Consider the following 23,624-nt stretch of genomic DNA (forward strand, 5'->3'; position numbering starts at 1 on the left):
ACATGTTTTAATATAGGCCTTAATTTGGGGGGAGGGGCTTAATTTCATTTCATGCCTATAAAACATGCTGGGACTTCCTATTGGGGCAGGCCGTATTGTTGGAGAAACAGGGTATTAGCATGCAGAACATTTGCAAATGTTGGCATTGCTTAAATCACCTCACTTATATTTTTTTAAAGTGTTAGCTTCTTATAAATGCATTTTTAGAGATGCATCTCACTATTGTTCAAGTGAGCATTTTCTAAATATACGTTAATATATCAATAATGGTGTAATGGAAAGTTAATTTTCAAAGAGGGATTTAGAGCAGGGGTATCAAATTCATACTGTCACATCATCATGTGACATATCAAGATTTTCCTCCCCCCTTTTGCTAAAATGGGGGTGGCCATGGCTAGCGTGTAATGCATCCAGGCTGCAAGTTTGACACTCCTGATTTAGGGAAACGGTTAAAGGCATAACAGGATTAGGGATGAAATGAATGCTATAGTTTAAGGAAGAAGAACAGATGAATGTATGTGAAAAGAAAATCTTCAGGTTGAGCTAAACGTTTTTGTAACTTTATGGATATATCCATGAATAGTTTTAGACGGGAGATACATTCAATTCCATTCAGATCTATATGTCTATATATCATCTAAACTTCCAACTTTATATGGCTATGATTCTTTCTCTCTCATTTTCCCTGTACCAACAGGAGGAACTGGATTGCTGTGGTCCAGGAACCACCAACAAAGTGGTGAGTTGCTAATGAAGAAGAATAAAAAAGGAAACAGGGCAGAGAGAAAAGTGGAAAGAAAAAAAGGGCAAGGGAGATAAAAGGAAATGAAGAGAAAGGCAATGAAACTGAGTAAAATGACCAAAAAAGAAAATTATTATCCATTATTATCCACTATCTTATCTCAGCTCTAAATCAAGAGAGACTAATGGCCACTACTGAGTAGGCATTTAAATGAAGTAATGTGTATCAAAGATTGGAATTGGTGATCCTGGGTCTATCAAATATTATAGAACTCGCAAACGTCTGCCCAAATGCCAAGGTAAATAGGAATTGAAATCCAACACTTGAAGGACTGTAGGCTATCTACTGTTTGAGCATTTGAAGGCTTTCTGTGACATTGCTTCGTATTAATTTATTTATACCATTACTTACATTTGCTTAGTTCTTATGGTTATAGTAGAAAGCAGTGATTAATCTGTTGATAGGGTCATGAAAAAAATATATGGGGGCCCAAGTCCATTCCTTTGTTAAAACTAATAGGATGGGGCACCAATGTGTTGGCCCAACTTCTATCATTCCTTTTATGGAGAATAGTGGTTAGGATAGTCATGATTGTACATCATTTTTACCACTATTTCTCCTTAACTCATCTGTTTGCAAATTGAAGACCTCTTGCAACCCCAAGGTACACAGAGAAGAAAACCACATCCACTTTCCCAAGACAGTCCATTTAATCTTATTAATATTAAATGTCATGTTTGAATAGCACTTTTGGCCTCAGTTAAGCTTGTCAAGCATTTGAAAATCTATGCTTAATAGAGATTATTTTTCCTTAGCTACAGGAAGACTTCTATAACAATGACTGTTATATAATTGTACAGCAAAAAAAAAAAAGTAAATTCTTACAGAGTTGCTTGACTCTTTAGCGCTGTTAAAATGCATTAATTCAAAAAGAGACTTTGTTATAGTCAGAGAAGTCAGATTTTCTCAAGCTAGCATAATATCCATATTCAGATATTATTCAATAAGTGATTTATAATATTAGGTGTCATTTATCCAATGTATTCATACAGTGCTATGCAAAGGCATCAAACTATATGGCAGTAAAAATAAATTAGAACTATATTGTCAAAAAATGGTTGATAGCTGGGGAAGAATTAAAGGTTATAGCTGCCATCTTGAATTTTTTGACATTCATCCACTCAAAGAACAGTTAGGAACAATTTAAGAACATTTGAAATTTGAATTCAATTTGAATTAAAAAAATATTTTAAATCAGTTGGCATTCACAAAAGTGTTACAGTTCTCACACATAGATATATGCACACACATGCAATGTTGACATTAATAGTGCCATTTACAAAGTGCAAAATCAAATAACTTATTTTAATGAAAAGCTATTTTATTAAATCACAGGTATCCAGAGGAACATTACTTAGTTTTCTTTTGGTTTGTAAATCTTGAGTACTGTAATTCAGTGTTTCTCAAAACTGGTCTAGGTCCCCCCCCCCCCCCCCCCCCGCATGCTCTCAGTAATCTACCAAATCAGAATTATTTGCCAGCCTATGTTGAAAAATAATACAATAGTAAAATCCCATCAAATAACTGTGGGAAGCGGTAGTTACAGAGAATGTGTCAATACTGATACGCAGTATGCATGTGATACTTCCTTTTAGCAGTTTTGTGCTGAGATAAGAAAGAATTTGAGTTTTACAACTTCCTAGCACCAGTGAACAACTAAGTTCCAACTAAGCCATAATGAGATTTGCTTAGTTCTGATGTGAAATATAGTAGGAATTCAGTCATTATGTCTAATTTACCATAAGCTACTGCAATGTATGAATCTAGCCAATAATGGGTTGTTAGTTGGAGTTAAAGAAGCTATCCTATTGTGCTATGTTAGTCCAGTTATTGAGTTTATTCGCAAGATAAAAAGTAGGTCCAGGAAAAGGACAATACTGTTAGGTTTTGGCCATGCATGATTCTTTCAGATTGAAAAAGACTCTCTTCATTTTACAAAGGTTAGAGTAAGAGTGACCAGGAATTTCTTTCAGATGAAATCCCTAATTGAGAAGTAATGGGTTGGCTCTGGAAGGTAAGTGAAAATTATTGCAATCCTGACAGCCATTATTTCAAATTCTGTGATGGCAAAACTCTTGTATATAGCCAAAAACAAACAAACAAACCCCAAACAAACAAACAAGCATTCATGTGCACCAAAAACACATGAATATGGCTTAAATTCTATGAAACAATGCAAATATTAAATATAATAATAGTTTTCCAGGGATTCACTATTCATTTTATATAGCAAGTTTTTACATGACCTTATGTAGGCCATAGGATATACAAACAATACAACATGTTCTCCTGACTAAGATAAATGCATGTTGCTATAATTAATTGTTCAAAGAGTTCATTTTAATACAATGAACTTCGTGACATATGCCAGATTCACTCATTTGATACTTGTCTCTTGATTTATTGCCTCTTGATTTATTGCAATGTGTAAGCATAACTAATAAGTGCAAGATGTCATATATTTTTCCAAAATATACATAACTATACATTAATGAAATATTCAATTTTCATTCATTTTCAAAAGCTTTTTGGGATCCCTGCTTGCAATGTTATCAAACCAAGCCATCAATAGAACATAACTGCCTTGAGCCCAGAGGAGGCTCTGCTTCCTCCTTATTAAGGCAAAATCAAGCTTTATAGTCTTCTTTTTCAAAGTTTTATGTGAGGGTCCCACCAATTTTTGTCTTTTCCACAAACATTTCTTGTATTTTAAATTATATCTGCAATTGGTTATATAACTCTTGCCTGTCAATCTGCATGAAAAGAGTATGTCTCAGTATTTAGTATTGGCTGCAGCTGGAATAAAAGAAAATAGTAGCTGTTCTGTGCAGAAAAAAAAATTAAGGCATTAATAGCAATAGCAGTTAGACTTGTATATTGCTTTATAGTGCTTTATAGCCATCTCTAAGTGGTTTACAGACTCAGCATGCCTCCAACAATTTGGGCCCTCATTTTACCCATCTCAGAAGGGTGAAAGGCTGAATCAACCTTGAGCCTGATGAGATTTGAACGGCCAAATTGCAGGCAGACGGTAGTCAGCAGAAGTAGCTTGCAATATTGCACTCTAATCACATTAAGATGTAACCTCTGTGTATGTACATGTCTATGCATGTCAGTATGTGATTTATTATGTATATGTTCTATGTACAGTCAGACTTCAACAAGAAATAGAATGTTTAGTTTTCCATGTTTACATATTTGCCATACACACACACACACACACACACACCTGTAGTTCATAAAAATATCTGTCTACTTCCGGGGGAAAAAGAATTGAAATATGACATTGTCTGCCAAACCACCACAAGGAAACTTTTATAAATCTGGCTTTATATTTTTTTTATAAATATGGATTACTAAGTACCCATAATATACTGCACATTTAACAGACTATAATTGAATAGCAGGCATTCAGAAATATACATTAATTTAAATTGTAATATTTTGATATTGATGAGATTGTTACCAATATTGCAATGATTGAGTCATTTGTGATTTAACTAAATGTGGATCTTTAAAATTGTGATTATTACCATTTATGTGTTTCATAGGTTTACAGAATGTTGAAACATCGATTTCAATGTATTGTGGCTTGCAAATGCAGTATATTAAGCTGCCATCTTAAACATTAATTAGCAAGATCCAATCTGGGTCAGTCACTGGGACCAGAGGATTTGTTTTCTGAACTTTCGGACTCATGCTGGAGCCCATCCTCAGGGAACTTATCTCTGGCAAAGTGCGTTAATTAGCAAGTGAATTAATTAGCAAGCTCTTCTGAACTAAATGAGTTTTGGTTTTGAACAGATACGTATAAGATACATAAAAATGTACTGGGAGCATCAGCCATAAACAATGATTATTCAATTATTGAACAAATACTTCCAATTATGAACACTTTTATTATACTTGGCTGAAACTCCACAAAAGCAGGAAACTGGAAATTCAGAGGTGTGGTCTATGGTATGAAAAGGTATACAGTATCACATATCAGATTTAGATGCTTCATAAATGGATGGATTGAACACTGAGGGCATTTTTGCCCCATCTTTCCTTGCTATCACTGGTTGGCCTTGAAAAAACAAAAGAAAAATGTGGAAGCATAGAAGACTTGTGGTATGTAAATGTGGTATAGGGCATTGCATAGCAACATTAATGATCATGAAGTAATTTTTAAGGCATATTTTAACTTTCAGTATTCTAGTTTGCAGGTGCTTGGTCTATTGTGAGACAGTTTTTAGTCTTGATTTAGTGTGGGCTTTTTGATACCTGAATTTGAAAATAGGTTCACTAGTGTGTTAAAAATATTTCCTTCCCACCAATCTGTTTTCTTGCAACTTATCTATGGGTGTCTGGGATGGAAGCAAATAATGAAATATGTGTTAAGATATAAGTTTCACCCTTTTGCAATTATATTGTGAAGTTGGATGTGCATACCAAATAGAACTTGTATCACGACATTATGGCTCAGTTAATCATTCCGATGAAACCTTGTAGACATTGTTGAACTTATCTACAATAGACTGAATTAATGATTTCACTTCAGCGTTATAACTCAAACAATAAATGCAAGTAGCATGTTTGTTTGTCATAGCAGTGGGACATACCATAATGATAGCCAATCTTTGAGATATCTAGAAAGGTGATCTCCTTGTATTCAAAACTTCTGAATCTCCTACAGCAACTCTTCAGGTTCAAAACATAATTCTTCCCCTGGCTTCTTGAGTATATAATTAGTTAGGTAATGTCAGTCTTGTGAGTAGTTAACCCTGTTAGATCACATTTCACAAAGATTGGAATATATAGGCACTACAGAAAGAATTCAGTGAATTTATTCTGCCACATAGAATCCATCTGCAAATTAAAACTGCACACTTCAAACTTGAGGCTTCATTCTTTGTACCTCTTTGCTGTTCATTAAAGCAAGCCCTCTTTTATTCCTAGGCTGAACTAAACCTGAAAAAAAGGTGTAGCTGATTTAAGATGTATTAATTTCAGTGAACTGATACCAGCCAATGATCTCTGTGATGAATGCAGGCTAGGCATCACTACAGTGATTGCTGGATGTTAATATAAAAGGTAAATTGTAATTAAAATTCAAGCAACTCCTGTGGACTACCTGACCAAGTTTATGCACTTTTCTCCTCAACAATGCAGAAATATATCAAACTTTTAGCTGCTTCAAGACCTATCAACTTTATTAAGGCAATAGTTTTCATGAACAAATTGGTGTCCTAGTAAAGTTACTCAATCTGGAAGATACTATCAAATTCTATGTCTACTTTTTCCACATAGGTTAACCAAGTGTCTGCAGAGATTCTCAGTCATCCAGGTCATAGTTGTCTCAAAACTGCTTTTTCAAAAGTCAACCGTACATTTTTCTCTTGAAGGAAAAAGAATGAAATATTTTTTTTCTCATCCAAGAAACTTCACCAGTTGTGATGGTGTGGGGGGTGGTGGAAAGATAGGTACTGATAGATGAGATTAAATGGTGGTGGAATACAAGAATAGGTTTTGACTAGATGGTGGTGGGAATGGATGGCATTTCTTTGCAGTCATCTAGTTCATTAGAACTCTCTGTGGGAGAGTTTGAGGTGTTTATCTTTGCCCTTGGAGTGCAATTGGTTGTGGAATCTTGTTAGCACTGCCGCAAGAGCTGCATTGTAGACCGGAGATAGGTGGTGTCTTCTCTCCTCCTCTTCTGTTGAGAGAGGGCTGCTCAGTGTCAACGTAAATGGCCTCTTTTACACTGCTTTCAAACCAGTGATCCTCTCTGCCCAGAAGGTAGACTTTGATGTCTTCAAAAGTGTGACCTTTGTCTTTAAAATGCAGATGGACTGCTGAATCTTGTCCTTATGCGTTTGATCTGTTTGTGAAGTGGTTGTTTTGTTTCACCAATGTACAGATCTGAATGTGTCTCACTACACTGTATTGCATATGCCACATTGCTCAATTTGTGTCTGGGTATTTTATCCTTGGGGTGGGCAAGCTTCTGTCCTAGTGTATTCTTGGGCTTAAAGTGTACATGTATGCTGTATTGACTGAAAATTCTCCTGAGCTTTCCAGATATGTATGCAATGTATGGAATGACAACATTACTACATTTGTTGTTCTCTTCTTTGAATGTAATGGAGGAGCTCTGCTGAATCTTTTTCTGGATTTGCGCAAAATCAATAGGAAAATCAGATCACTTAATAACTGCAGTGATTCACTTTACAACTGTGGCAAGAAAGTTCACAAAATGGGGCTAATTCACTTAACAGTTGTCTCATTTAGCAACATAAATTTTGGCCTCAATTTTGGTCCTAAGTTGAGGACTACTTGTTCTTAAGAAGGCAAAGTTGGCCAGGTGCATCAGCTGAGAGTTCTAAATCGCTATGGCAGCAATGGTAACTACAGGTAGTCCTCGACTTACAACAGTTCATTTAGTGACCGTTCAAAGTTACAACGGCACTAAAGTGACTAATGATTGTTTTTCAGTAACCTTTGTGAATTCAAAATTCAGACGCTTAGCAATAGATTCATATTTATGGGTCCTGTGATCTCCTTTTGCAAACTTCTCACAAGCAAAATCAACAGGGAATTCACTTAACAACCGGGTTACTCTCTTAACAAGTACAATGATTCACTTAACAACTGAGGCACAAAAAGTGCATCAAATGGGGCAAAACTCACTTAACTAGTGTCAATGTTTGGGCTGAATTGGGGTCATAGGTCAAGGACTGCCTGAATGGGGCAAAACTCATTTAACAACAGAAATGTTTGGCCTTAAATTATGGTCGTGAGTTGAGGGCCACCTGCATTCATCTTTGGCTTCTTCGTAGTTTTCTTCCAATTTGGAAAAACAGAAGAAGCAAAGGAACAGTGGAGAAAATTAGAAGCAGGAGAATCTGTCAATCTGGATCCCCGTGTCATTCTTTAAACGGGGAGGCTGCCTGGCTGAAGAAAAGCAAGCAGCTTCGCCTGGCAGCCTCCAAAGCAACCCGCAGCCCCCTCAGGACAACGCAAGTTCAAGGCCAGCGAAACATCCACCTAAATGGCAACCAGCGGGGGTGGGAGGGGGGCGGGGGAAGCGGCGAAGCTTCCAGAAAAAAAGCAAGCCAAAAGGTAAGGAGCAGAAAGGTCGAGAGAAGAAGGAAGCGTTGCGCAAAAACAAACTTGTTGCCTTCCTTTTCTCTCACGCCGGGCCGGCGCGCGATGCGGGAGGCCAGCAGCTCTCGCGGGTGTGGAGTTTTCCCGAGAGGTAACGTTAAGTGGGCAAACGCAGCCTTTAATTCTGCTTTTAACCGCCGTTGGAGCCTCTTTCTCTCTCACACACACACACTCACACACACTCGAGAGAGAGAGAGAGAGAGAGAGAAAGGTGTGGGCGAGCCTGTCTGCTCTCCACAATCCATTTTGAACCACCAAAAGGTGCCCGAGTCCGACTTGAACGTCACCTCCCCACCCCAAAAAAAAAGTTGCCTCAAAGCCCGGCCGCCGATGCCTCCACCTGGGCGTCCGGCGAAGAGGGAAGGGCGCAGGCGCGCGAGGGACAAAGCCTCTTCTCCCCCCTTCTTCCCATCCCACACAAACTCCGCTTCCCTCGGCCAGCTGCTCTCCCCGCTCCGTAACTGTCGCTTGGAGAGGAGGAGCCAAGGGGGAGGAGTGCGGGCCGTGGGTTAGGAAGTGCTACGTGTCTACTCAGCCCTTATAAGTTACTACCCCCTTTTCGTTCACTTCAGCTGGGAGCCAGCCGCCGCTTTCTCTCTGTCCGTCTGTTCGTCGCTCGCCGCCGCCGCCGCCGCCGCCTTCTTCCTTCCTGGCTCGCCTCCCTCTTTTTCCGCTGCTGAGAGAACCGTCGGCGCTGTCCAGCCGCCACCATGTCCGAGATCAAAAAGCAAAAGGTGGTAGGTAGCCCCTCAGCCGAGTTTTCCAACCGCCGCTCGCGGCACCCGCTCCCCTCGGCGGTTACATTCCCTTCCCCCCACCACCCACCCCCAAACGTCCCGCGCGCTCGCGTGCGTAGCCGCGCAGATCGATCCGCGTGACGCGCGCGCATCATCATCATCATCATCTTTATCATCCTCGCTTCTCCGGCTGCTGCCTGATTGGCTGGCTGCTGCTGCGCGCCCCCGGGCTGTCTCCCAAAAAAAAAAAGAATCTCCAGCCTGAGGTAGGAACACCAGCAAGCAAGGTTGGAGGATGCCGACCTGAGCGCGCCCGTTTGAGCAAACGGCTTTCGCTGTCCCCATCCGGCATTCTCAGGATGGGGACTTCTGCCGTGTGGAAAAATGAACCCTGGGGCCCGCGGGAGTCGGGGAAACGGGTGGGATTTTTTTCCTGGTGGGGTTTGAAGCCAGAGACGATGCCGGGCATAAATGAGACTAATGTCACCTTTTTTTGCAGGTTTCTTAGGTATGCCAAGCAGTTTCAGATCCGTGTGTAGATTGTTATTGAGGACAGTCCCCGCTTCTAAGAAGTCTTGCATTGAGTTCACCCAGTGATCATTCCAAAATAATTCTGGGGTGTTTTTTTTTTAGGCTGAAGGATTTGACGCTTATAAAAAGCCCTTTGGGTCGCCCACTCCTTTTGCTATGTGCCAGTCAAAGGAAAGTCTGCACTGGCCCTTTCATAGCTTCCTAAAATTTCTTTAGGCTAAGCCGGTTTTCCTGGTGACCCCAGATCTGTTGGAGTTGCACATGCCTAGAAGTCCCAAAGTAGGTGGAAATTGTGACATCCGAAAGGTTGGACTTAATGTTCCTTGCTCTGCTTCCTTGTAGAGATATGAGAAAGGCACGAACAGCAAGTTTTACCTCATGGGTTAAAGGTTTCTGAAAAATTTCTATATCGGCTTCCTCTCAAACAGTTATCTTTGGAAGCGTGTTTTTCCAGCTTGTAGGATCATTAGGTCCATGCTTAACGGGTAGTGTATTTTATTTTGGTTCTGACTTCTCATCAGGTGATGGCTTTAAGAAACATTAATGTAGCATATGCAATGTCTGAGGTTCCTCTTATTCCATTGAATTCAGAGATATTTCTTTTCCAAATCTCTCACGCAGACAGACACACAGATGTGTGTGTCTATGTGTGTGAGAAAGGGGGGGAGGAGAATAGAGCCACTGCTTTAGGTTAATTTTTTCCAGTGGAGCTACACCCCCTAAAATGGAAATTGCCAGTAATATTAATCCATTCGTCCGTTTGCTCATCCATTCACATTGGCCAACACTTTTAAGCAAGCAGTAGTAGATACCTCTGAGTTTCCTTCCTCTTTAACATGTATGTGGTTGATTACATATCTATTTTGTCTTCCACCTCAGAGCTTTTTTTTTTTTTTTTTAAAGAACGGAGAACAAAAATGCTGGAATAAGTAAATAGCAATTGGCCAATAAGGAAGCCCCCATCCATGCTAGAATAAAGCAGCTTTCATCTTTCAATGATCCTTTCTCCTAGAACTAGACTAGAGCAACAGGGACTTTAGCTCCATCCAGCATTTTAACAGATTTGTTTTCATCTGCATTCTTTCTGGAACTGGTACAGAGGTGGTATTCAGCAGGTTCTGACCAGTTCTGGAGAACCGGTAGCGGAAATTTTGAGTAGTTCAGAGAACCGGCAAATCCCACCTCTGACTGGAGATTTTACAGTATCTTTTTCCTGCTACACCCACCAAGCCACACCCACAGAATCCGTAGTAAAAAAAATTGAATCCCACCACTGAACTGATAGGATACATAAGTAACACACATTCAGTCCAGAGGCGTGGCCTGTGGCAAGTTTTTCCAGTTATGGGACATCTATTTTGTAGTTCTGTGGTTTACTTAAATTAAAAGTATTCCGGATGTATTCAGTCGTTATATTTATACATGACTGCACAGTGTTTGTTTATTCCTGTTCTTTTAGGACTAAGGAGCAATTTCTTTGCATTGCACTTGGAGTTTAACCTCTGCTTCCCCTTTAAGCCCTCTGAAAGAAGACATAATAAAGTGCTGAGCTAGAAGTAAAAGAAAATTTTAAAGCAAAAAGTTTGCTAAAAAAAACAAACAGCAACTATTGTTTTTTGCATAATATATTTTTTATTAAAATCATACACATTTGATAAATAAAAGAATCAGAATTCAGATTCTGCCTTTTGTGCAGTAATTCAAGATGGTATACCTCAGGAGTCCAACCTCCAAGTTTATCTCCCCAACAATTCTTTGACATCAGTTATACCAAGTAACAATGCCTAGTCTCAATATTATCCCAGTTAATTTCTTGGCTGAGACAGGATTTGATCCCAAGTCTTTTGAGCATTAGTTAAAAATATAATTTTGTATTCACATAACTGTTTGAAATGTATTATGAATTTAAAATAAAAAAAGAATTCTATGAGCCATATTTATCTTTGTTCTGGATTAATGCCATATTGACTTTGTGGGATGGTCAGAAAGTGATGCATGTTCTTATAGATAAATAGTGTAAACAACAACTACTGTTTCACAAGGTACATGTTTTAAAAAGATTTGTCCTTAAATTATACATGCCCTGTGCAATTTTTAAAACATAGTTCCAAACATTAGGCATGGAAATTACCGTACTGAAAAAAATATTTTGGGTGTAACGTAATAAAAATTAAGTTCCATCACTAATGTTTAGTTTTGTTTTTAATCCAATCCCACCATGGAACAAAAATAGTTTGAAAATTATACTCAGTTTTCTCTGGCAACTTTATCATTTATGCCACCTGTATCACTTGGCAAATATTTTTAAGTGCTTCCTGGATAAGAGATAAGGATATTTAAGTAAACTTAAATCAGCATATGTAAGTGCTATGAAAAAATGCAGTTTAAAACAATTTTAGTTTTGGTTGGTTTCTACTTCAGATCAATTTTCTCTTGGGTATACTAGTGGTTATTGTCCGGGAAGCTCTGTTATTTAAAGTGTAATGTACTTTCCTGCAAATACCTGTAGTGTTCTAGACCCACTTGTAAAGAAATGCCTGCAAAGTTGACCAGGTTTTATTATGCTGCCAGAATAATGTCTGAATATGACAGCCATGTTGGCAGCCTTGGGTGAAAGAATAGTGGATTCAAATGAAGGTCTTTATCCACCAATGGATTTTTGATGTTCTTTTGGGGCAAGGAAACAGAGTAACAGGCAGAAAGCAGCAACAGAAATAGGAATACAACACAGAATAACAACCACAATAGAACATAATATGAATAAATAGTATTTAGGGACTAGAAATTTTGTTGAATGTATAATGGGAGCAAAGTCATACCTATACCCTAAATTTTAAAATAAATAATATGTGTTCAGACAAGGAAAGGAATAAGAGAGGACGTAAATAGGAATAGGAGAGGAATAGGAGACGACATAAATATACAAGAAATTTGATTGTTTGTCACAGAAGAGTATTGCTCTGTTTTGTACAATATCAGTTGGGGGGTTTCATTACTGTTCTGTTTTGTAACCTTTCTTCCTTAGAAAGGCTCTTTGTCTAGAAATAAATCATTATAGAGGGAATCTCTTGGGACTTACTGCTGCCTGAAGGTGATTAGTTCATGCTGCGTGCATTCATTGTACTGAGGTATGTTAGGAAAACCACAAGCTTTAATTCACTTAACCATCCATTTATTCAGGCCATTTTATTGTTAACATGATACATCAATGATTTTTGTAAGGTGTCCCCAAAACTCTACCACATTGTGATTTTACATACAGATAGGACTATCAGATTTGGAGTGCAAAAGTTTGGTGACCACTGAGTGGCAGCAAAAAGATAAAGAAATTCACTCTCTTCTGCCATCTAGTGCTTGGGTAGATTTTGCAGCTCCTTTATACAGATTTTTAAAGTACCTAGACAAGGAAATATGGATATGCTTTCCGTTTTAGAGCCATTGTCTCAGAGAAGGATATGTTATACAAAATTCCAAATACCGTAATTACTATGTTCATATAAATTTTATTCAATGTAGGTACCTATAATAGCTATCTTGCAAATAGCTTCACAAAATGTTGACAGTATTGCCTGTATTATAAATTCTGAATGACAGGGAAAATATATATCTCTATGTCTCTCCATGCCAAGGGTCTTCAAACTTGGCAAGTTTAAGACTTGTGGACTTCAACTCCCAGAATTCCTGAGCTAACATGATTGGAGGAGGAATTCTGGGAGGAAGTCTTACAACTGTCAAGTTGGAGACTCCTGCTCCATGCCATATGGGTGTACAAGTACATCTATGTACTTGTATCTCTTTATAGCCAGACTGGCAGGATGCATCCATGAACTAGCAGTAGGAGGACATGATGAAATTCCTTTAATTTCACATAGACAGATTTAACCATAGTTTCAGTTGGGAAAATGGGACCAAGCCAAGTCCAAAAACGCCAGGGAATTTCTAGAAGCCTGGCACTCTGACAAATCAGCCATCAGTAGACACCTGGACATTAATAATGTCTACAGACTATACAAAAGAGACTATCACCCAGCCCAAAAAGGAACAAAAAGACCCAAGCATCTCTCCACCAGCTATCAGCAACCAGATTAGCATAGAGCAGGGGTGTCAAACTGGATTTCTTCGAGGGCTGGATCAGCATTGTAGTTCTCTGCAGGCCGGGGTGGGTGGGTGGGTGGGGTGGGATGCCTCCTGCAGCATCCTGACAACCAAAACGGGGCATGGGGTTCTGCATGTGCCCCCTCCTCCCGTGCCTCATTTTAGCCCTCCATAGCCTCCTGCAGCACTCTGCTGGCCGAAAAAGGGCCATGTTGCCTGTTTTGGCTCCGTTTTTTGGCCTATTTTTCAGCCCATTTTCCGGCCCATTTTTGGCTTGTTTTCAGCTGGAGAGTGCTGCCGGATGCCCTGGAGGATGAAAACGAGGTGCCGGGGGAGGGGGGGCGCACATGCAGCCTGGTTTCAGCTGGCAGAGGCACCGTGGGCTGAGCCCTGGATATTTCTAGGCCGCCCTGAGGCCAGAACCAGCCCGCGGGCCTTGAGTTTAACACCCCTGGCATAGATTAACTCCACGGTTAACATCAGACCAATAATCAAGTAAACAATACCCCAATCAAGAAACTGCCAAAGAAGCAAACAGGAAACAGCCCAACCAAAGAATCTCTTAAGACCAACCCCACCAACACTGACAGGGCAAGCTATGGTACTACAATATAAACTGATAGCAAACTGCACTCCTTGCTAGCACTGATGATGTTACCTAGTTTGAGTAATGAAACGTCTGCAAGAAAACAAGCAAGCTTGGAGAGCACCAAGGACCCCTCACAACCTAGGCTGTTTGTATGGGTGTATTATAATAAAAGCTTATTGAAGTTATATAAAAATAAAGTTATGCAACTCAAAGGTTAAGCATATTGGGTTTATTTCACAAAAGTAATAAAGCTGATTTATTGTTGGTAGTAGAATAGGTTGTACTATATGTAAGCTATTTAAAGCTCAGAAAAATGAATGTCCATTCCACTTTCAATTCAGGTACAAAAATATTAGTATAATAGAAATGGTTGTTTCTCCAAAGTGCTTAGTTATTACATACGTACAAGGAGCTTGTAATTTATTTTCTTGCTTGTAAGATTATATCCCGAGCACTTGGAACACCTTTCTCCAAGTCCTCAATATGACATGCAAAACTACTTTTAAAAAAATAGGACAGTTCCATGCAGACTAAGATGGTTCAAAGTTATCCAGTTCTGCAAAATGTATGGACAGGCTTCAAACATAGTTTCTTGATACCACTTGAATTTGCATAACCAATAGGAATTATGTTTCCTACTGGGATTCTATATTTGCTCAGATTGTTTGGAAACAGGTCACCTTTTTGGGGGGGAGCCAGGATCCCTTGTCTCTATAGAAGTGAAATACTATGAGAGTCAAGATTTAAAACTTAACTGCCAGTGTGAAAAATGTGAGTTCCAGATTCTATTGAGCAGGCATCAAGCAGGGAACAAAGAATGCTTTTGTGTTTCAGTGTGTTACTCTAGTATCAATTGTTCTCTCTGGAGTGGAACAATTAGTATTTGTTCCTTCCAGTGTTCTTCCTCCTTTCTTCCTATCTACCTATTTTAGTATGAAGTGGGGAAAGCTCAGGTGGCTAATGATTAGTGACAATGAATAGGTGCAGGTGGCAGATATCTATAGCTAAACTTGGATTACTAGTCTCATGTTTTTGGAAACCACCCATGCAAATTCTCCCTCCGAAGAATTACTATTCATTCATTCATGGGGAGGGGATGGATTATAATAGTGGGTATCACAGCTAAAGATCAAAGTTAGACAGGTGAGGATGGTCAAGTAGGTATCCTGGCCTCATCTGATGTCCTTGGGTGGGAATTCAAAAAATAAATTCTTGGGTAACTTATTTATAATATCTTACAGACATGGGGGGCAGGCATTATAGTTGTCTGCTAAAATAATATGAGTTGCAGATTCAAACTTGGTGCAATAAAGAAAAGTAATTTGGTAAAAGGCTGTGGGAAGCCAAGGTCAGTGAGAAAAGCATACAGAAAGATGATGTTCGTGTTTTCTAGAGTATCCGCATAACAATAGATACTTAACATTAATTTCACAAGTATCAGGTCAGAAGATCACTTATTATAAATATGGTTGGACAGAAGAATCAGTGAATTAGCTTTAGTGAAAATATAAATTAGGATTTGGCCGATTTTGTATACATATTGGAAAAAAAATCAGCTTTACTTCCTTTCAATCGCCCAAACTCGAAATAAGCTAGAAATAATTTAAATTTGTTTTTTTATTATTATTTTAATGTTGCCAAGAGAAGTTTGGTTTCAATTAAGATGGTCATTTTGGAGAAACCTTCCCCAGTGTGGTGTTTTCTAAAGATGATTTCAAACATCTTGGTAACAATGGGCATATGGAAGTTGAAGTACAACACATCTGTAAAGCAAAGTTAGAGAAAGCTACTTGGAAAGCATCTCAAGATTCCTGTCCTTCCTCTGTAACATTTAGCAACACCATATCTATGGCATTGGGCACTGCCCAGTAATCAACAATATGAAGGGAGGGTTGACAAAATACGCCATGTAGTATTGTCACAACATGCCATAAGCTGTGTCTTAAATTACAAAAGAGAATTTGATCCATTTTTAATTGCAGTGTCATATTTTTCAGAGTGTCACATTTTGTTTCCTGTGTTTTTCTCATAACAGCTGGTGAGACAAATTAGACTGAAAGTGCTTTTCTCAATGAGCTATGACTTAACAAAAATAAAAATCATAGCTTTGTGAATATAAACCCAGATTCCTAAACACTTTTGGAGCACTTTTCATTGTAGAATATTTTTGTTTTATATCAGAGAGATATAAAGATTTGGTTGAATGCATATTTCATCCAATTAATGCTCTGCCCAAGTTCGGGTTAACAAAATATTTTATAGAAATTTGAGCCCAATCTGTATGAAATTTCTTGCTTTTTCTACCCATATGGAATTCTAATTGTAAAATTGGAAGTGATTCTTTTACTAACCATTGGTTTCTTTTTGTAAATGTCCCATGGTTCACTTTTGAGAGACATTGATGTAGTGGTTAAAGTATCAGGGCAGAACCTAGAAAACAGTGAATTCTAGTCCTTGCTTGGACATGAAGCCCGTCTGAGTGACCTTAAGTGAGCCATTTTTTTTCTCCGCCCTAGAAAAAAGATGGTAATGATAATCCACTTCTAAAATCTTGAGAGTAAAACTGTAAGGACTACTCTAGGCAGTCTACTATAGAAGTGTCAATAGTAACAACCAAGGTAAAAGAAAGAAAAGAAAAAGGAAGGAAGAAGGAAGGAGGAAGGAAAGAAAGAAAGAAAGAAAGAAAGAAAGAAAGAAAGAAGAAAGAAAGAAAGAAAGAAAGAAAGAAAGAAAGAAAGAAAGAAAGAAAGAAAGAAAGAAAGAAAGAAAGAAAGAAAGAAAGAAAGAAAGAAAGAAAGAAAGAAAGAAAGAAAGAAAGAAAGAAAGAAAGGAAAGGAAAGGAAAGAAAGGAAAAAAAAAACCTTGAAAACAAAGATCCATATTTCAAAGGAGCTTTCAAAATTGTAGAGCTATATGGTAAATTTAGGACTCCGTGTATCATCAAAAGAAGTCTATCTGATCTTCTGGATAGACTTTTTCACCAACCAGATGGAAGTTTTGAAATACCTGTGGTAAACCATATATTTAACTGTAAACTTTGCCTCCTAAAAACTGTTTTATGGTTTTTTACAATTCATGCATTCATACCTTGCTTTTTCCAGTAGAATTTCTGTGTTGCAGGCCTCCTTTCTAATTCTTTTTTAAATACTTCTTGCAGTATGTTGAAGGGAGGACTTTAGTTTGCAGAGTTAATTAGTGAACATTCAGAAATGCCTTTTAAAATGTATTTTTTGGAGTTGGTATCTTAAAAAAGCAGACAATTACTCAACTGCATAATGTTCACAAGAAAATATGTAAGTGGCATGCTATCTTCAATAGTATTTTTTTGTAGGTTACAAAGCCTTACAAGGCATGAGTTAGGCTACTTTTGGAGGAACAATTACAGTTCTGAAATTAATGAATGAAAGTGCTCAATGCTTGGAAGAATGAGTAGCTCAGATGAATAAGCAGTTGAAACATACAACAATGAAAGTAGGTCAAGTGTTGTAAAGACTCAAGTGACACAACCTTGAGAAATGATGGTGAAATCATAGCTTCATGTATTGAAATGTCGATTTTTTGGGGAAACTCCAATATAATGTGTATGCCATGTGGTGCTTTGGATTCAGTTTCAAAAAGATTTAATGGAGTACCCCTAGGCACAAATGTAATATCTATCTGTAATTTAAAAAAAAACAGCTGTACAAGATTTACAAAAATAGCTGATTTAAAAAGGCAACTGAAATACTGGCCATCTCTGTAATAATTAGAACAGAAAAATTTCTACCTTTGCTACTTGGTTAACCAGGTTGCAATAATGAGGGTTCCTTAACACTTTATAATTGTAATTGGTTTGAACAATGGCTAATTTATTAATAACTACAAGGGCCAGGCAGGGATTATGCAGGGATGGCAAGTCTAAATCTCAGGCTACTTATGATTCCCTGTCTTATTTTCTAAAACCCTGAAGCTAGTGCCATTTGAATTCAGCAGCAAAAAGGACCGATGTTCAGTCTCGCTGGAAGATTCATTTATTGCACTGCTCTTTTCTTTTGTTCAACTTGAGTTTTCAAACATTTTACTTTGTCCTTTATCACATGACCTTTTATTAAAGACAGTGGAGGTGTAGTAACTGATATTTGGGTAAAGATTATCCTGCCAGCAAATACGACATTGGGAAATTGAAGGATTTTTCTCTTCAGTATGTCTTTTGAATGCAGCCAATGCTGTAGGACAAGAAAGGAACTAGCAAATTGCCTCAAGATAGGGAAGAATACAAACTTCCCTCTGGTGGCCCAAAGGGGCTTTTTCAAAAGGCAACTGGATTTTGTTTTTTCCTTGAAGACGTTTCACTTTTCATCCAAGAAGCTTCTTCAGTTTTTGGATTAGAAGCGAAATGTCTTCCAGGGGAAAAAAAAAGTCCAGTTGCCTTTTAAAAAAACACCTTTGGGACAACCATGGCCTGGATGACTGAGAATCTCCATTGACATTTCCCTCTGGTGATTAGCCTCTTCTTAGAGCATCTACTTTATCAGCGAAGTGATTGACAATGTCATAGTAAAAATAGAGAATCAGATTACTTACCTGTTGAGGAATTAACTCATGGAATCTGCAAAAATATCAACATTTCATATGCTTATAGAAGCCTATCTCTAAAGAGGAAACAGGCCACAAGTTTGTGATCTCACTCTATTATTTAGTCTGATCTCTTCTTGCATCACAGTTCTTGGAAATCTCAACCTTTCCCTTTAATATGATTCAGCAGTATTTCAGCAGTGTGTTGTATAGCAAGTAAAGCAGTGTGTTGTATAGCTGTGCCGGACAAAAGATTAATTTTTCCTTAATATGAAAGTCAGCTGGGTGTTTTTGATCCAGTTACTCTTTTTTAGCCCAACCATTTTATAGGGTTGTGGGGAAAATAAGAGATGGGAGTATTCAGTATGTACAGTATGCTACTCTGAGTTGATCAAAAATAAAGGTGGGAGGAAAATCTAAGAGTAAACTAACTTGAATCTGACTAGGATTCTTCGATTAGCCAGGATTTCAAAACTAGCTGCAAATAATTAAATATTTAGGGTGCAGTTTGAAGGAACAACATTATAAAAAAAAATAGCTGAGGAGGAAAATTATAAATTGGACATATTCACAAGAACCACAGAAGAGGATGAGCCCTTAAAATTGTCTGAAACTTTCATCAGTGCAAAAAGGTGGCTAGGAAAAAAATAACTACAAATGTTTTAAGAAATGATCCTGAGACTCCACTCAAGATAATAGATTGCAGTTTAAATTGCCTGACAATGGAGACTGTTGGCTCCCTCGTAGTGTGGAATTGTGTTTAAGAGGTTGGACTACTAGGAAGGAGTTTCAGGTTGTAGTCTACCATCAGCCACAGAACAAATGAATAAAGATTCCCTTTCTCACCCCTATGAGTGGTCTATGTCTCCCTCAGTTTCAGGTCTTCTACCAGAGGCCTGGGAGTTTGAGGGTTTTCTGTAGCATCTTAGCTGTGCCTAGCACTGCACTCTTCTGGACTTTGATGTTATTCATGGGGTCTGTTGGAGTCACTCTTCCAGCTTAGGAGTCACAGCCCTCAGTGCTCCTATCACCATTGGGATCACTTTGACCTTTACTTTCCACATATTCTCTAGTTTCTCCTTTAGGCCCTGGTACTTCTTCAGCGTCTTACACTTCTTCCTTATATTGCTCTCACTTGGCAACTCCATCTATCATCACCAGTATCTTCTGGTCTACTATCATGATGTCTGGTTGATTGGCCAGTACCAGCCAGTCTGTCTGGATCTGGAAGACCACAGGATGGTAGTTCTGTTATTCTCTACAACCTTTTGTGGAACGCCCCATCTGGACTTGAGAGGGACTAGCCTATATATACACTGTGCAGATGTTCCTGTACAAAATGCCAACTTCTTGGATGTGCCATTTGGGGTGTATGCTGTTCCTGCCTGCATCTTATACCCTGCCTCTAGGGTTGGGTTGGGTTGTCTCTGAGGCCTTTCTGAATAATCTGCACCTTGGAGCCTGCCTAGTTTGGTAAACCTCTGCTTCTCTGCTGCTTAATGCCCATTCTTGTGCTGTCATGATTAGTGCCTCAGTGCTGTCTTTTAGTCCAGCCACTTGTAAGATTTCCCAGTGTCTGCCACCTCAGTTATCTGTTGATGATACTTTCCATGCAGACTCTTGTTTTGCATGGTACGTCCTTCGCTTGATTTTCCACCCATGTCTGCTGCTGCTTCATGCATTTTCTCAGCAGTTCATATTTGACCGCCATTTTACTGATGTACTCCTGGATGCTCTGGGTTTTATCCAGGACAGTGGCTTTGACACTCACCAGACCTCACCCCATCCTCTTTCTGGCTGGTGTGGATATTGAACTTGGGGTGGAAACCTCTTTACATTGTGAGGAGTTTTTGGGTCTTCACATCTGCAGCTTCCATGTCCTTCTTTGGCTAGCTCACTATACCAGGAGGAGATCTGATGACTGGCAGGGCATAAATGTTTATGGGTTGGATCTTGTTCTTCCCATTGAATTGACTCTTCTAGAACCTGTCTTTCACTTTGATGGTACTTGGATGTTGCTGTCTTTCTTACCTCCTCATTGTGGATCCCATGTGACTATGGGCTATCAACTACTTATGACTGATATTTATGTCTGCAATGTGGGCCACTGACAGTTCCACTCCATCCTCTCTTGATTACTATCAGGCCATTCTTCTTCAGTTCCAGAGGACACCCCAGTGTCCTTGCTATAGATTTGTGCCAGGTGGATCAGTGAGTCAATTTCATCCATGTAAGCTTAATGACATCCATGTAGAGAAGTGGCTGATACTAGTTACACCCTTGAACATATATCTGTATTCAGTTCTTGTGGGCTATATGGCTGAAGGGGGTTCAAGCCTATGCAGAACAGCATTACGGACAGTGCATCACTTGATATATGCCCATTTGAGGGCCACTTGTTTGAGCTGTCTTGAGTTGACTTCTATTGTTAAGTTCCACAATCCCATATAGTTCTTGAGGAAGGTCCTTGGTGTCCTTTGTATACCTGCTGCTTATCTCTATGCTATCTACATACTACTCAGAAAAGACACTCAAAAAGCCCCCCCAAAAAATCAAAAACTCCTCCTTACCAGCAATCAACACCCATATGAGAAGAGATTAACATCAGCACTAGACCAGCAATCAAGAAATAGACAATATTCCTATCAAGGAACTACCATGGCAGACAAACAAGCTAACAGTAAATAACAGCCTAATTAAGGAGCCGCCAAGACCATTCTCACCCAAGATTGACAGGGCAAGCTTCTAGCGTATATAATAAGAGCAAACTCCACTTGCGTACTAGCACTGATGATGTTACCTAATTTGGTAATGAAATGTCTTCAAGAAAACAACCAAGTTCAGACAGAACCAAGGACTCCACAGTTCAGCCCTGAGCTACAAATACTCTCTTCTGTCGGTACATAACACATTTGCTTTCAAGTCAATGTTAACTCTTGACGACTGCCTTGACACATCCCTGCAGTTTTCTTGGCTAGATTTCAGAAGTGGCTTGTCCTTGAGTTCTTCCTAAGACTGAAAGTGAACAGTTCAAGGTCATCTAACTGGCTTTGTGCTTAAGGCAGAACTAGAACACATTGTCTGCCAGTATCTAGCTAGTACCTTAATTAATACACCACACTGATTCTTTAATAAAAATTACCCATTAATTAAGTTGGTATCAAGCATCACAGAAATTTGTCCCAATGGTTTCCCATGTGCGAGACAAGGAAGTAAGAGTGAAGTCTGTGTCATTCCCATGTGCGTAGACCACAAGAGAGAAACTGGCTGCGTGTAAGAGAGAAATGCATCTGAAGTCTGTGTCATCTTATAGATAAAACAGTAAACACATAATTAAATACACATGCCCACACGTGCACACACTATTCTCATGTTACTGCAGATATGAGGCAAAGGCTAGCTGAATTCCTTGTGAAAAAAAATATTTTTAAAGGAGGGGGTTATCCTTAAGAAATCTTTGCTAATTCAGACATTTAATTTGAATTAGCTAACTCAAACATGTAATTAACATTTAATTAAACAGTTGGAACATTCTTTTTTCTTGTACTAAATAGTGATGAAGGGGGAAGCAATTTATATATTCTTTGCTGTATTCTCATTTTTCTATTTACTTTTTTCTTTTTGTAATTGCATTGGTTTTTATTTGCATAACAAATGCTTAGAAGGCTGAAATTATTACATCACAATTGTAATAAACAAGCTTTCTTGCAATTTCTTGCTTTCTTTCTTGGAATTTTTTATGCCAAACCTAAGAACGGCATATTCCTAGTCATCTCCCCACAGACTCCAGCCACAGTGAGACCACAGACAGAAGCTCTCCAGTTCATCTTAGTGCATGGTTACAGTGATGTCCATTGATAATTATAATAATGTTGTATATATATTCTGCCTGACTTAACAATTAACACTTCTATGTTTTGCCATAGCTTGGTGTAATTACTTTCCAACCATTTTGGTGTAGTATTATGTATGAACCAAGCCATTGTATCTTCTTGTTCAATAGCATGATTTTAAAATCTTGGCTTGCTCTAATATGTGACTGCAGCAGTATATCTAACTGTGAAGGCTGTTTTTGCTCGAACGATGCATTTAAACACCCCCAGCTTAAAAGTAGGAAATTTATTTTTTCCTGGTTTGCAAGAGTATACTACCAGAAGAAGATACTTAATGCCTTACAAACAGATGGATAATAATAATAAAGACTGTTTTGTCTGCTTTGCATTAACATAGAGATAACAAAGATAATATTTTGTGATGGGTCATTTTTGGACAAAGGCGAATTGAGTTGAGTCTCCAGCTTATTTCAGGTGGTGAGGAAAAGAGGTTCATGGTTCCTTCGCAATACAGGGCATGCCTTGTTAAGTTCACTTGATGCTTGTCATTTCCAAGTAAATGTGAATGCCACTGAATAACATGACAATCCTGAACAAGCCCAATCAATGGACTGACTCATTTGAGTGATTTCTCCTATTTCTTCACCTGTTCTTAAAAGACTCCTTCAACTCATACTCGGGCTCTTGAGTCGTCATGGAAGAAATGCCACGTTCAACCCACTTCTCCTTTTTCCATAATCATCTCCTAGAAACAGTGATTCTATTATAGAAGCTGGTATTAGTTTGTGTTGGCCTAAAGGGAGGCTATGCCTGTCTTTCTCCCTCTTAATACTTTTTGCCTGAGCAATCTGCCTAATTATTTATTTCTGCAATTTATACATTCCACCCAGTAATAGCATAAGCTTTGGGTGAATCCTCTATAAATACTATATAAACCATTTAAAAAATAATAATTGCAAAATAACAATTACTAATTAATTTATGTTTAATAGTAATTAACTTTAATAGTAATTAAAAGGGGGCTGTGGAAAAAAAATCTACCAATGCTATGCCAGATTCTCAATCACGCAGGTCATGGTTGTCCCAAGGATGCTTTGGAAAAAAAAAAAACCACCTTTGAACATCAAACCAAGTGGTTTCTTAGATCAATTTAGGAGCTGGGAGACAGAAAGGTTTTCGGAGCTGGGAGCAGAAGATGCTTGGAAAGGCCAGGAGAAGGGCAGCCCAGATCTATGGCTTCTCCTGCATCTAGAAAGGTAGGGATTGATGTATAAACAAAAGTAGTAAAGGTTGATTCCCAGCGTGCTTGGAGGATGATTCTTAATGGCCCAATA

The 23,624-nt window shown here is 38.6% G+C and overlaps 1 protein-coding gene and 1 long non-coding RNA gene across 7 annotated transcripts in view; both read left to right on the forward strand.

Moving 5' to 3' along the window:
• The first annotated feature begins 4,798 nt into the window (after positions 1-4,798).
• PAPSS2 (3'-phosphoadenosine 5'-phosphosulfate synthase 2) overlaps positions 4,799-23,624 on the forward strand; it is a 47,444-nt gene continuing 28,618 nt past the window's right edge. Inside the window, exon 1 of one of the 6 annotated variants that reach the window (XM_087964152.1) lies at positions 4,799-4,915. In XM_087964152.1, the coding sequence (XP_087820278.1) occupies positions 4,892-4,915 (24 nt within the window). In that variant the 5' untranslated portion in view covers positions 4,799-4,891. Of the gene's footprint in view, positions 4,916-8,434; positions 8,689-23,624 lie in introns of those variants that run through there. The other 5 variants (XM_026686763.2, XM_026686765.2, XM_026686762.2 and 2 more) reach the window with 5 other exon arrangements.
• Positions 13,457-22,702, forward strand: LOC148130834 (uncharacterized). The gene is made up of 2 exons (XR_015749351.1): positions 13,457-21,697; positions 21,754-22,702. It is a non-coding gene; the product is annotated as an uncharacterized LOC148130834 (long non-coding RNA).

This window comes from Notechis scutatus, chromosome 4 (genome assembly GCF_049901735.1).
Source record: "Notechis scutatus isolate UNSWTSFEM ecotype Mainland chromosome 4, rNotScu1.2, whole genome shotgun sequence".
Lineage (NCBI taxonomy): Eukaryota > Metazoa > Chordata > Lepidosauria > Squamata > Elapidae > Notechis > Notechis scutatus.